At 37.1% G+C, this 14,255-nt stretch overlaps 2 protein-coding genes across 3 annotated transcripts; one reads left to right on the forward strand and one right to left on the reverse strand.

Annotated features, from left to right (window-relative positions):
* Positions 1 to 2,049: 2,049 nt before the first annotated feature.
* Positions 2,050 to 5,179, reverse strand: LOC137708416 (Reticulon family protein). Of its 2 annotated transcripts, XM_088689719.1 has the most exons (7): positions 5,018 to 5,179; positions 3,896 to 4,091; positions 3,600 to 3,780; positions 3,349 to 3,490; positions 3,042 to 3,111; positions 2,497 to 2,558; positions 2,050 to 2,417 (listed from the first exon to the last, which is right to left on the reverse strand). In XM_088689719.1, the coding sequence occupies exons 2-6, from the start codon at positions 4,077 to 4,079 to the stop codon at positions 2,506 to 2,508; spliced, it is 630 nt and encodes a 209-aa protein (XP_088545845.1). In that variant the 5' UTR covers positions 4,080 to 4,091; positions 5,018 to 5,179; the 3' UTR covers positions 2,050 to 2,417; positions 2,497 to 2,505. The 2 variants fall into 2 exon arrangements, with proteins under 2 accessions (XP_088545845.1, XP_068303591.2); XM_068447490.2 differs by lacking the exon at positions 2,497 to 2,558 and having other exon boundaries at positions 5,018 to 5,178.
* Positions 5,180 to 12,478: 7,299 nt separating this feature from the next.
* On the forward strand, positions 12,479 to 13,888 carry LOC137707474 (oxygen-evolving enhancer protein 2-1, chloroplastic). The gene is made up of 4 exons (XM_068446350.2): positions 12,479 to 12,851; positions 13,032 to 13,264; positions 13,358 to 13,408; positions 13,532 to 13,888. Exons 1-4 carry the CDS (start codon positions 12,590 to 12,592, stop codon positions 13,790 to 13,792), a joined length of 807 nt encoding a protein of 268 aa, XP_068302451.2. The 5' UTR covers positions 12,479 to 12,589; the 3' UTR covers positions 13,793 to 13,888.
* Positions 13,889 to 14,255: the final 367 nt, after the last annotated feature.

Consider the following 14,255-nt stretch of genomic DNA (forward strand, 5'->3'; position numbering starts at 1 on the left):
GGTTTCTGAAGTTTTAGCACTTCAAACTCCAAAGAAACCTGGAGGGGCGGAGACAAAGATTTGCGGGAAATTAATGAGGAATGAAAGAAGTAGGTTGTGATGGTTGGGTGAAGAATTGAAGATTGAAGAGCTGGGACTGATGACTTTGGAGTGAAGAGAGACATGGTCCACGGAGTGTACACGTTCGTCTTCATTTTTCAGGTTCCATGAAATATGGACGGCTGGAATTGCATGAGCCATCGGTATCAAGTGACGAAACTTCTACCGAGTTCAAACTGCCCGACCAAAAGAAAACTTGGGGGATGGATGCTCTGGGAGAACAATGCAGGACGATTCAGTAACAGGATGACTGTTTGATCCACAAGCAAGCTATAATCAACGGTTAGATTCAGTTGCGATGCTACTGCAACATCCCTTTATAGTGCGCTTGGACTGTGGACGAGAAATCCGAAGCTGTTTGAAAGTGTTCTACAAGAAATGATTATTACATGTTTTTTTTTCAAGCACTAAGTTTTTTTTTTCCTAAAAGCATGTACATTTTTATTATAAGTTTTGATGTATTTTTAATAGTTCGAGCTCGTTGGGAATTATTTTTAAAATGATTGAAATCAATTTTATTTAAAATATTTTTAAAACCAATTATTGATAAAAATCGAAGTGGATCCTGAAAAAAAAAAAAAGCTTCTTGCAAGAAGCACTTTAGTTGTTTTTGGAATTCAAAATCAATTTCACCAAAAGTGATTTCAGTCATTTTAAAAGTACTTTTAAACCAGCCCAGAGTTTTTACTTAAAGTGCTTATGAACAAATTTTTTTTTTTTTTTTTGAAAAATCGATATTATCTATACGAAGGTTAGAGATATGGACTTAGACTCACAATATGTTATTGATAATGTGGTTCAGCTTAGTCTAATAAAAGTAATTTTTAAAGAAGCATTTTCAAACGGTTAGTGCTTTAGCCTTTTCATATACAATCTCAAACATGTCTTTGGTTAGAAAAGCAGTACAATTGGTAGACGGTTCCAATGTTTCGTAATGCATTTGTTCGAATTGCATTTCAAATTCCTCATTACGAAATATAATTGGGCCCTTCAGCTTATAGCCCAAAGAATAATGGGCCAACTCCACTAGAAGTGGAAAAAAACTAGGAAGCTGTGTATTATGTTAGGCCCAGTCTTGCAGAAGGGAATGGAAGCAGATCAGTGAAATTCTATGCCTGCCCAAAAATCTTCCTGAAATTCCCAATCTGATTATTGTCATCCTTGTTTTTTGTGAGAAATAATCTAACCGATCATATTCGAATTAGATGCAAACTACAGGGTCGCACAAAAAAAATAATATGAGAAGAAAGACAAAAGAAAGAAGAAAATCTACGACATACGGCAAGATTGCGCAAAAAATAGAAAAGAAAAAAGAGGCAGGTTGTAATATAGTGTTTTTGACTCGTTCTTTCAGTTTGTCGCATGTGTACATGAGTCATCTACAAATATACATTGAAATTATGCTGCTTTTTGGATCATCAGCAACTAATGGGGTATTATGCTGCTTTTTGGATCATCAGCAACTAATGGGGTATTATGCTGCTTTTTGGATCATCAGCAACTAATGACCCCATATTGGTTCGGCGACTACTTGCAGCTTTCATTCATTTCATTGTACTAGAGGTTGACAACCAACAAACCAACAACTTGTCGACATTATTGATGGATTGGCATTGACAGACATGTTGTTATACACCAAGATAATATCCGGTTAATTAACCATTTACTTGGTCAGCTAGCTTTTGTTAACTAAATTGCCAACTTTACTTTTAGCTGCTAAATTTTTGCTACAAGTAATCTAAATTTGGTCGAAAACCTCAAAACCTTAATACCTGAGAGAGTGAATTTGGATCCATCCTTGCACACATGCCTTAACCAACCGCTACAAATCTTCCATTCTTCCGCCTCTCTCAAGATTCGAACTTTCAGACATCTTCCAAAATTGGATTAACCGCTAGACTAACAATGAGTGCGCTTAAGTTTTACGGATTACAATCCCAAAACAAGAACTGATTAAATGGCAGTTGAATTTGGAACTTCTCAAGAACAATATACATGCTTCAGTAATAATCAAACGACTGTCTGGTTTCTGTCCCTACAACAGTAATATTCAGTTTTTCTTACCCCTACATTTACCTCTTTTGGAACATGATAATCCACTCAACTCCAGAGATATCGGGGACATATCATTTACGTTGCTAAATGAAACTATTCGTACTTCTTCCAGTTCAGCTTTGCACTAGGGATCTTGCTGAGGACGCCAGTATCCAACTTCCGGTAATTGTGTTGAAGCTGCCCGAGGACCTGATATACAAAGTTGTCAACCTGATCCTCATATCTCTCATACAGAACCGGCAATGTGTGAGCAGCAACAAAACCTAATAAAGAACGACAGATCAGTTCTCTTGCATATATACCACAAAACCGTAGTATGCAGTATGCACCATAAAAACTTACAGATTATGATTAAGTGGTTAGGTAACTCCTATAAGCTTGAAAATGACCACACAAAGAAAAAACTGCAAATGAAAAAAACACTTTCAATTGCTTTTAGATTTTTGTTTTCATTTCACATAGCATTTCCATACAAAATTCTTCCACCTCCCACCGCCCTTCCTTGACCCTTCTTCATTCCTCTTGTTCTATGATATATTTCCTTGCTGTCTCTAACCAAAAAATGAAAATTAGAGACCAAAAACGGAAAGGTTACCAAACGGGTCCTTAATTTTCAGCCGCTGTAGCTAAAGATACTACTTAATACTAACATTTAGTTTTCATTTCCATGCAGAGAGCGATGGATCAACTACAAAATAGTGAAACAAAACTAAGTTTTGTTATGCAAAATTTGCAAATGCAAACTTCGGATGACAATCAAATACTTTTTCTCCCAACCATCTTCATGGTTATCCCAAAGTTCAAGCATCCTATCGACAGAACATGTGCTATATCAGATCATATGGCAATAAGAGAGACTTGTTATCAATAGTCGTTGGAGCTCTCACCAATGTACACAACGGTCAGAAAATTGCACCAGCTTCCTATCACAGCAGCAATCCACAAGCTTACTACAACCTGAGAGGATATCTCAACAGTTCAGTACAATCTTCAAAGACTAAGACATTTGAGGACTTGCATAGCAGTTATCAGATCCACTATAGATGGTTGAGATGCATTGTGAGTGAAGGGTGGATGAGATGTATTTTAATCATATCTAATATAACAGCTGACATGCAACCCTTCAGTAACATTCTCAACTTAGATCATTTCCGTATAATAAATATAGAAAGAACAATAATAGTTCAAACATACCACAAGAAATTGCTTCACATTTCCTTCACATGCCACATCTTGAACAAATGCCAACCCTCGATTAATTTCAGCACCAATTGAGACGGCAATATTGACAAATAAGTCCTTAGGCAGAACAAGTCGAGGTACTTTAGATGGGGACCTGCCACCAAGGAGAAACAATACTGATATCACAATATTCATCTCTACTGTACACAAAAAACAGAATCAAGCAAAACGAAGAAGCTCAAAACTGAACATTGCAAAGTAACCTGTTAATCATGCCCGAAAAATTTGACCACAGAAACTGAGCAATCATGCCAAGAACCAAAGCAAACCCCACAAGAGTCAAGAAATGATAATTGAGCCATTCAAAGAGCACCCAGACAACAGTCGCAGCAGTTAAAACACTAGCCGAAATTTTTTTGTTCCTCCACAACAAGACATCAGCAGCTACATAATTCGACCACAAAAGAGGAAAATTAAATATAAGGAGACTTGGTGGAAGGAACAACTTCTAATTGCATAAATCATGGTCATTGCATGTAACGAAACAGAATTATCCTACATTTTCCTCCACCCAGAATGTGGTGGACAGGTTTCTGGCGTCCAAACAGCCGGTTGAAGTTGAACTGAGTAGTGACTGAGCTTGATGTCTCTTCCCCAAAAAAAGAACCAGGTTTCTGTTTTTTATCAGCAAGTGTGCCCACAATGTTCTTCAAAAGATCCTCGGGAGTTATTTGCTCAGGCATTGCTGCTACACACTAAGAAAACAAACTCTGGTCAAGAGAGAAACTTTAATACTCTGAAAACTTGTATCAATACAATTTTTTTTTTTTTTTTATGTATTCGTAATTATTTAAAAGCAAGAACAAAGAAACAAAATTTTTCCTCGGCCTGCACCCCATCCCCATCCTCCCCAGCCCGACACCGCCTAAAAAAAACAGATTTAGATTTTATACAAGGAAACTGCTATCCATATGATATATTCTCTTTATACATGATCAGCAGAAAAAAAGATTTGTGCTTATGCATCATTCAACCTTTATATACCCATATAAAAAGCACAAAATTCTCTAAGCTACCCAGATTCTCAACGGGACCATCGGGTCAGTCACATGAACAGACGTCATAGAAATTGCTCTAAGCTAACCAGCATCTAGACTCAGCATCCAAAAATTGTAGACCACCAAAAGGAAAAAATTCAGAAAAATATCTTGCAAAAGCAAATTTGGAAGATCACACGACCAAAATTTGCATTAAAAAGCCTCTTTACCACAAGACCCACAATCATAATCCAGTTTGAATCTCATGATCAAAGAAGCTACATATATGCTGTGAACAATCAACCCAACGATCCACCACCACCAAGATGTAGTTTTGGAAAATGGAAATCATAACGAAACATATAAACAAGTTCGAATTCACACAACTCCACCAAAGATCCCAAAATCTATTGACCCAGAAATCCAATTTCACATATGAACTAAAATCAACTGCCCTCTAACAAAATCACTTCTTGAAAAGCGAAACCAAACAAAGAAGCCACAATCAATTCAACCCCATTTCTACAATTCAAAGCATCAAATTTCATAAAATACAATAATTTGCAGAATTTCAGCCAAAAATAAAGAAGAAAGAAAGAGTAGTTGAGAAGAAAAGAACTGGGAAAATGGCAGATGGGTTTTACCTGATCAGATGAGATTAGAGCAAGAGAGAAGATGCAGAGGATGATGGGTTTTGCTGGTGGATTATGAATTGTTATGGCATATGCGTGCAGAGCACTGAAGTTGCAGAGGACAAGTCCAAAAATTAACACTGAATGGCGTGCAGGAATCGAATATATATAAAAAAATAAAAAATAAACAAGAGCAGACGCACTCATACGGCCGCCCCATGCATTTCAACCTTGAAGACTTGCAGTTGGTAAACCGTAAACTGTATTCTTTTTTCTTTTTGGTGAAAAAAAGTTATATTTAAATCATTCGATTGGTGCAAATAAAAAAAATCCTGGTGGATTGGTGAATTGTCATAATATTTGGAGGTTTTTTTTTTTTTTTTTTTTTTTCAATTTGCTGCAAGTTGAACTATTTTCTGTCTTTTAATATAGATTCGTGTAGAATATAACATTTAATAAAAAAGAATTTAAAAGATTATAATATTAATGCAGCTTAGCGCTATTGTTTTATCAAAACCTCAACGATGTATTATGTAAAGGAGAAATAATTTTCATCAAATTCGTCATTTTTGAAATTCAAACACTTTCAAGTTAAGTTGTTTTGACTAACGCATTTTGTAGATTTGCTTGAAGTTCATTTTTTAAGTGCTAATATTAATAATAATAAAAAAAATCAGTTAAATGTTATTCTTTTCACTTATGAAGCTACCGCAACTGTTTTATTTTATTTTTCTCAAAAAAGAGATCAGTTGATAGTTTTATCATGATAGTTTGCTCAGCATCAGAAATTAAATACAAAACATATCGTATAAAATTCGTCTATAACCGCTGTCAACGGTGGTTGCCTGTTTTTATGAGACCCTGGCTGACCTCTAAAAAGACAGCAAGTAAAGTAATAGTACTCAATTACTTACCAAAGATATGCAAAAGGGATGTAATATTCACATACCTCATTTTACTTCTCACACACTTTTTAAATTTTCGACCGTCGAATCGAATGAATTGAAGAAGATCAATGGACAGAAATTATCAAAGAATGTGTAAGAAGTAAAATGAAATGTGTGGATAGCACATTCCTATACAAAATGACTACTACTATCTTGACGGGTCAAAGAAAACAAAAAAGAATATTTTATTTCTCCAACAAAAATAAAATGGGTGGAGCTTAAAACCCAACGCTTTTCAACATTTTCATGCAAACTATATTTTGGGTCCGGTAGCATGTGTTTATATCATGCATAATTTAGTTTATATATACCATTTTATCAAAGGAAATTAATACTATACTTGTCTTGGCAAACTTTCCATTTCTGTTGTATTTTGTTTGGTCATCAATTTTACCAATTTCGAACAATTTAACAATTAAACTAAGAATAATATTAGAGAAATAAAAAAAATTAAATTAAATTTGCAAATCAAATGATGTGGTTATAGGTGATCGAATTATTAATTAAATGTCGGTTAATGTACTTATATTCTATTGATAATACATCATTTAATTTTAAAATTTAATCTTTATAACGTGATCCGTCACGAAATATTTCGTTAGAATTCATTAAATTCTAATTTTAATTGTTTCGTTAAAGATGTGCATTTTCAAGGCAGGTGGGCAACTATATATAAAAGAACACATTAAATTCCCATACCTACCCTAAGCTGAGGCAGGGCCTAGTGGTTGCTAGTTATCCATTTATAAGTTATTTGATTGTGCAAGCACGAGGACTGTGACTTGAGGATGAGGAGGTAGCATTTATATATGGCACAAAATGCATCCTTATTGGACAATTTGGACACCTCTCATATCTTCCCCATTCTTCCTGTATTGTATTTTGTAACCGAAATTGAATCCCTCGTGAGTTTGATTACAATATTTATAAGTACTTAATATTATCTTCATTCGACGGGTAATTATACGTCAAATATGCTATAATAACATTCAAAAAGCATATATGACAATGAAATAGCTAGTCTCAAAATTATGAGACTAGTCAATTGAAATGGAATTGCAAATATGAAATATTAAGTACGTGATCACTCACTTGAATTGTAACCTCAGAAGCATTATTGAAACCATGACAAAGATGTTCACAACATGCATGTGGACCTTAATTAAGTACATGAGGTTCACGTGAACATTTGTGAAAAATTAATAAAATGATTTTGTATGGTGTACAATGGATAGGATTGAGTACTACCCAACAATGAATTGTTTCCTCCTAACTTTATTATTTGTTTTGAAGTCGTAGACTATTGTGTTACTTTTTTAAAGTGAGTCTATCGTGAGAATAAACTATCCGCATAAAAATCTACGTTGTTTTCGAATCGAGTTTATTCATTGCTAATGCATTGACATCAGCGACTTGTATCCAGCCACATAATATAACTTATTCAGATAAAGTTCACTAACCGTGTGTACATACGCTTGTCTATAACTTACAAGACTTACCGGGTCCTAATTAATCAATGTCTATATTATCTTGTACAATCTAACAATTCAAGAACTTAGTTTAAGTTTATTAAGGTTTATATGACATTGCTTATTAGAAAGCACTTGTGCTCATGAACACTGTTGCAAGAAGTGCTTATATTAAAAAGTCGTCAAATTATTATAAATTTTTAGGCACTTATTCATGAAGCATTTGTACGATTTGCAAAACGATTTTAAGTTTTTTTTTATTTTTTATTTTTTTGGTCAAAGTGCAACTTTTATTACAAACCAAAAGCAAACAAACATACAACAAAAGCCCAATGTAAACACATGGACAAGCAAAAAGTGGGTCAAGTCAACACAAAGTACAACAGGCCCAACCAACCGTTGTAGCCCAAATACATAGACGGATTTACAAACTCTAGAAGCAACCATTGCAACCGTCTCTGCCACAGCAACCTCGATCCATCCAATTCCTCCTCAACAGTCGAGTATATCCTCTTAAGACATAGCATCCTACCCCGATCAACCTCATGAGCACAGCCACAAAGTACGGATAGCCAGCAACACCACAATGGAAGCCAGCTATCGAGATGAAGTCCGTGGAAGCCCATGAACAATGTTGCCAATAAAGGCAGAGAAGCAGGAGAAGGTGGTGCTGTTGGAAACACCCGAGCCGATGAAGATGCTGGAGCTCTACACACAATCTCCACGATATTCATGGCTGAAAACCGGAATAAAGATGAACAAAGAAGAAGGACATCGATTGGGCAAGAGGGATAGAATAAATCTGGGTTAAAAACAGGGGGAAAGAACAGTAGAAGCAAAAAGCATACAAGAGACAAAAAGAATGAAGGAAACGGCGACCGACCCCAACTGTGGCTAGGGTCGGGGCCACCGGATGTTCTTGATTTTTGAAGACTCACACCATAAGGTGAGAACTACTCTCAGTAGGAGAGAAGAACTCCCACTCGGAGAGAAAAGACCATAAGGTGTCCGAAGTCCAATCAAATATAATTTTAAGTTGTTTTGCTAAACGTATCAACAAGTGCTTTTAACTAGGGTTGGACTTGGCTAGTAACCGAGGTTGAGATGCTGAAACTAAAAACAGAGCCAACTTATTTAGTTGAGCACTTTTTATTGCGTTTAGTTATTGTTTGGGGACTTTTAGGTTGAGGTGTACTTGGGCTTTGGGGGTATCATTTTGCTTCCCCTAGTTCGATTTCATACCAAGTCCCGGAATATCTCGAAAGAATTAGCACGTCTTAGAAAATATCCTAGTTAGATCAATGACTCAACGATAGCATGATTAAGCAAATAATGACTTGCTCAAGTAAGGCGTGGTGTGGAAGCTAGAAGTTTATCAGTTTAGCATGAGAGAGAAAGAGAGTTTGCATGGTTGCATGATGTTCTAGGTTGGGTAATATGGGCTTCCTAGCACAATAAGAAGACTTCTAATGGCTACAATGCTCATAGGAAGGTTAAGGAAAACACTAAGGTTGCAGAGGTGATCCTCCCCAAGGTTTAAGGCATTTTTGCCCTTAGGGAGTGAGTTTCCTAGCTTGATGTAGCACAATCTTTAATCTTGTCATACCATTCTATATTGTCTCTCTAGGTTCCCTTGAATTCGTCCCTCTTTTAGGTTTCTGATCTCCCTTTTGTAGATGAATGATTCATTTCCAGGCTTCCTAAAGAATCTCTAGTTATGGCGAAGTCTTCCATCCTCTTTCTCCTAGCACAACTGCGACCTTCCCTTTCAGTATAAGACAGCTGAACACCGTTGTTCTCATGAAGTCTATGCTAGGCTTTCTTCCCTAGACATTACTTTCCCAGGCTAGCTTCCATAGGTGTTACTTCCAGTAACGTGTCTCTTAACTTTCATTCAACGTTCTTCTGCGTGAGCTAGGAAGGAAAATCAGCATCTATCTTCATTAAATGCATGCTTTGCTGGCTTTCACGTGAACTTAAGGCTTAGGATTTGGTTCCTTCCTAACTAGATTAGTTGGCTTGCTAGGGAAAGAAGGAAATTAGGTTTGTTCTCTTTCAAACTCACCCACGTGGACTTCAAAGATTATGAGCTTGGATCTTTGGCCCCTAGCAGTCCAAAGTCTTTCATAATCTTGACTTCATAACCATCCACGCCACGATTCACTTGGCAAGCCTTGGACATGTGACTTGACCTTATTTGAGCATGATAAGGCATGCCGTGATTTATGCAAACGTCCGGTTTAATTACATAGCGTGGCATGGTTGTGGATATATTCCTTTCTCGATTCTGTACCTTTGCATGTGTTTAGACTTGGCTTGGGGCTTGTATAAATTGAGCTTTAAGACTTGATTAGGCTTGCATGTGACATTTTTGGGCCTAACAATCATCAATTGACCAATTTCGAACAGTTTGATAATTAAACAACTTTATATTTTGATAATTTTTTTGCATAAATAATATTTTTACAGAATTTTGCTCATAATTATAAAATTTTATGAATCAGCGACCAAATGTTTACATTAGGAATTCGTAGGATTCCAATTTTAATTGTTTCGTTAAAGATGTGCATATTCAAGGCAGGTGGGCAACTATATATAAAAGAACACATTAAATCCCATACCTACCCTAATTTGAGGCATGGCCTAGTGGTTAGTTATCCATTTTTAAGTTATTTGATTGGGCAAGCAGGAGGACTGTGACTTGAGGTAGCATCTATATGTGGCAGAAAATTCGTTCTTATCGTCCTGCTGGTTTCTTGATTTGGACAATTTGGTCAATTAAACGTCAAATATGCTAGTGACTTTAAAAAACATGTATGACCATGTGAGACTACCCAATTGAAATGGAATTTCAAATATGAATTACATAATCAAGGGTTATTATCACTTAATCACCACGAAGTAGTTCAATGGTGACGAATTCCAAGTCTGTATTTCACACGACATGTTATGGGTTCGATTCCTGACGTTGGTGAATCGCAGAATGGTGGCCAGGGGGAGGCTGAAATGTCTCTATAAATCTTCTTAGCTCCCGAATAGGTACACTACCGTGAGGAAACCACTAGTTAGTCCTTTTTTAGAAGAAAAAAAAAAGGTTATTATCATTTAAATTGTAAGGATAACTAATGAAAAGTCCAAAAAAAATCTTTAGTTTTAATGAAAAAAGACAAATAAATGTGTAGTGAATAGTATCAGAAAAAGATAAAAATATGAATTTTCATTTAAAGTGAACAATACTGGGATTATTTTGTTAAAACTCCCTGAATTGTAACTAAATTGTAACCTCAAAATCATCATTGAAATTTGAAACCATGACAATGATGTTCACAGCAGGCATATGGAACTAACTAAAGGAACATGAGATCCACGTGAATATATTGCGGAAAATAAATAAAATGGTTTTGGATGGTGTACAATACTACAATAGACTAGTGTGGATTTCGCTACTAAGAGCATCTCTAATGTGAGTTTTTATTTAGGGATTATCACCACTAATTTTGAGGACTCATTTAGGGACATTAAGAGAATATCTAGGTCTCTAAAGAAATGGAAGGTCAATAAAGTATAATCCCTAAATGTAGGGCCTAAATATTAAAAAAAAATCATTGTGCCCTTCATAAGAGTATTGGGGCCATTGATGAAAACTGAAAATCTATCTTGACTGTTGATTTCTCAACGGCTCAAAAAAAAATAAAAAATAAAAAAAAGATGTAGGAACGGTTATGAGCATTCACGTGGATAAAAAAACCAAAAAGAGAAGCTGATGTGTAGTATTCACACGTGGGTGGGGTTTGTTTCCCACTCAAAATCAACAGTGGGGGTCACTCTTTAAGTCCCTATAAGCAGCCTCACATTTGAGGATTATTTGAGGTATCTAGCGATTTTCTATATATTGAGATACTTTGAGGTCTTCTATTCCAACCCATTGGAAGCCTTTTGTCCCTACATTTATGGACATTACGGTTGTAGAGACTCCATTTAGCATCCCCATTGGAGATGCTTTAAGTGGGTCTGATCTAGCATCAAATCGTTTTAACTCAACCTCCTAACTTTATTACTTTGAGTGAAATTAGATCGATACTAATTTTAGGTGAAGTTTTATCTCAAAAAGTTTAGAGTTATTAGGAACGAGTCACTTACTTAACTTGTAGACTATTGTAATATTTTATCGAAGTGAGTTCATTGTGAGAATAAACTATAAAATCTACATCATTTTCAAACTAAGTTTATTCATTGCTACTCCATCCACATCAGCGACTTGTATGGAACCACACAGTCGTAACACAATATAACTTATTCAGATAAAGTTCACTAATCGTGCGTACTTATGCTTGCCTCTTGTCTCTAGCTTTCAAGACTTACCGGGTCCTAATTAATAAATGTCTCTATTATTATCTTGTACAATTTAGCGATTCAAGAACTTAACCAAGTTTATTGTTGACACAAAAAAGAAAAAAAAAAGAAAATAACTTAACCAAGTTTATTAAGATTCATGACATTTCTTATGAGAAAGTATTTGTGCTCATAAACACTTTTTCAAGAAGTGCTTATGCACGTAAAATTAAGGCGCTTATTCATAAAGCATTTATACGACTAGCAAAATGCTTTAAAGTTGTTTTGCTAAACGTATCAAGAAGCGCCTTTAACTAGGGCTGGACTTGGCCAATAATCGAGCCCGAGATGCCGAAGCAGAAAACGAAGCCTTCGGTTGAGCCATTTTTATGCCAACACCGCCCCGCAACCAAACCAAACCAAACCAAACCGATCATGTTGATCAACCAACTTCAACGGTGTAGTTCGGCCGGCCACCGGGCTTGCTGTTTAGAGGAGAGATTAAGGCCTTCAAAGGAAACCCAAAACTAAATAGGCCCATTACTCCGATGGGCCTCCAACAGAAAACATAACAAATGTCCAAAGTGCAAATGCACGACTTGGAAACAAAATCATGTACAAAAGCAAAATAAGAACAATGCCACGTGTCACCAATGAAAACCCCTACAACCTTATCCCACATCAAATCTAATCTTCCAAGTCATCCAATTCCCTGATCCTATATCCAAAAATTAACCAACCATTTCCCTCCACATATCCAAAAGCCCAATTTTCCTCGGCTCACATTTCTACACCACACTTTGAGACAATCACAAAGGGGAGAGAGACTGAAGGAAATGGCCTCCACTGCATGCTTTTTGCACCACCATGCACTCACTACCGCCGCTTCTACCCGGCCCTCATCGTCGTCGCAGCGCCAAGTGGTGAACATCAACAAGCACAACCAGGTTGTGATCTGCCGGGCCCAGAAGCAGGCCGCCGGCCAGGAAGAAGAGAGCGGTGCTATCGTCTCGCGGCGGTTGGCTCTCACAGTCCTCATCGGTGCTGCAGCCCTTGGCTCCAAGGTCTCCCCAGCTGATGCAGCTTATGGCGAATCAGGTACACATGCACTCACTTACGAAATGTTTTCTTGTCAGACTGTCTAGTTAATATACGAGATGTTCTCTCATCAGACAGTCTTGCCAACACGAACAATACTAATAACATAATCCGATCCGTGTATAATGTTTTCGTTCTTGATCAAAGTGACTTATAATTATTGACGAAATGCACACGCAGCCAATGTCTTTGGAAAGCCCAAGTCGAACACAGACTTCTTGCCATACTTTGGAAAGGGATTCAAGCTATCCATTCCTTCAAAATGGAACCCTAGCAAAGAGGTTGAGTACCCCGGTCAAGTTCTTAGGTACGAGGATAACTTCGACACCACGACCAACGTGGCCGTCACAATCACCCCAACCGAGAAGAAGTCCGTCGGCGACTATGGCCCCCCTGAGGAATTCCTCAATCAGGTGTGCTAGCTTCTCCTTCTTTCCGATGACAGTGTGAAACATGTTCCTCTCAATTTGCTTACAATTCATTTTTATGATGCGGGTTTTTCCTAGGTGGACTATTTGCTAGGCAAACAAGCTTACTTTGGCAAGACTGAGTCCGAGGTAATTCGTTGTGTAACACGCCCACACACATTCCCAAATTTGTTCCCAAATTAACTCAATAGAACAGCATAATGGTGGCTACTGTGTGAGTTCTTATGGAATTCGAGTTTGAACATGGTATAGGGTGGTTTCGACTCGGGCGCAGTGGCCACAGCCAACATATTGGACAGTTCTAGCCAGGTGGTTGACGGAAAGCAGTACTACTATATATCTGTGTTGACAAGGACAGCAGACGGAGATGAAGGAGGCAAGCATCAGCTTATCACAGCCACCGTGAAAGACGGCAACCTCTACATTCTAAAGGCTCAAGCTGGAGACAAGAGGTGGTTCAAGGGAGCAAGGAAGTTTGTGGAGAGCACTGCATCTTCTTTCAGTGTTGCATAAGAACTTATCTGAGAGGGTTTGTATAATGTATATTACCTTAATATTGTAAGTGCTTCAAAGTTGGTAATAATCGAGGAAATGGTTGAGCATATATAATTGTTTCGTGGTATTAAGAGAAGGCCCAATTTTCTCTCTGCTTGCTTAATTCGCAGAGATCACGACCTCGAACTCAAGCGGTTAAGAGCGTTTACCTCGCACGTCAAAGTACATTTGTTCGGTTCTGTCGTTTGTATCATTGTGAAACTTCATAAATGGTATTGCATTTAAACACCAATTGCCATATGGAAACTTACACCATTGAAGAAGAATCTAAAGAGATTCAGAACAGTTCTGCACAAACCAGACAGCAATACGTTTCCCTCTGAATGCATTAAGTAGGAAGCTTGCATCACAAGAATGCCCCAATCAATTAGGGTTTACCTCTACAGCCAAAAGTACTGGATTTATGATGAATGCAAGTCCT

Source organism: Pyrus communis, chromosome 17 (genome assembly GCF_041283825.1).
Source record: "Pyrus communis isolate YQ-2024b chromosome 17, ASM4128382v1, whole genome shotgun sequence".
Classification (NCBI taxonomy): Eukaryota; Viridiplantae; Streptophyta; class Magnoliopsida; order Rosales; family Rosaceae; genus Pyrus; species Pyrus communis.

Excerpts from the sequence above, each read along its gene's own strand:
- LOC137708416 (XM_068447490.2), bottom strand. The coding sequence starts at position 4,079 with ATGCCTGAGCAAATAACTCCCGAGGATCTTTTGAAGAACATTGTGGGC. Across the intron at positions 3,491-3,599 it reads TTTTCGGGCATGATTAACAG|GTCCCCATCTAAAGTACCTC; the intron begins GTTACTTTGCAA and ends CCTTGGTGGCAG. Across the intron at positions 2,418-3,041 it reads TCTGACCGTTGTGTACATTG|GTTTTGTTGCTGCTCACACA; the intron begins GTGAGAGCTCCA and ends GTTCTTTATTAG.
- LOC137707474 (XM_068446350.2), top strand. The coding sequence starts at position 12,590 with ATGGCCTCCACTGCATGCTTTTTGCACCACCATGCACTCACTACCGCC. Across the intron at positions 12,852-13,031 it reads TGCAGCTTATGGCGAATCAG|CCAATGTCTTTGGAAAGCCC; the intron begins GTACACATGCAC and ends ATGCACACGCAG. Across the intron at positions 13,265-13,357 it reads CTGAGGAATTCCTCAATCAG|GTGGACTATTTGCTAGGCAA; the intron begins GTGTGCTAGCTT and ends GGTTTTTCCTAG.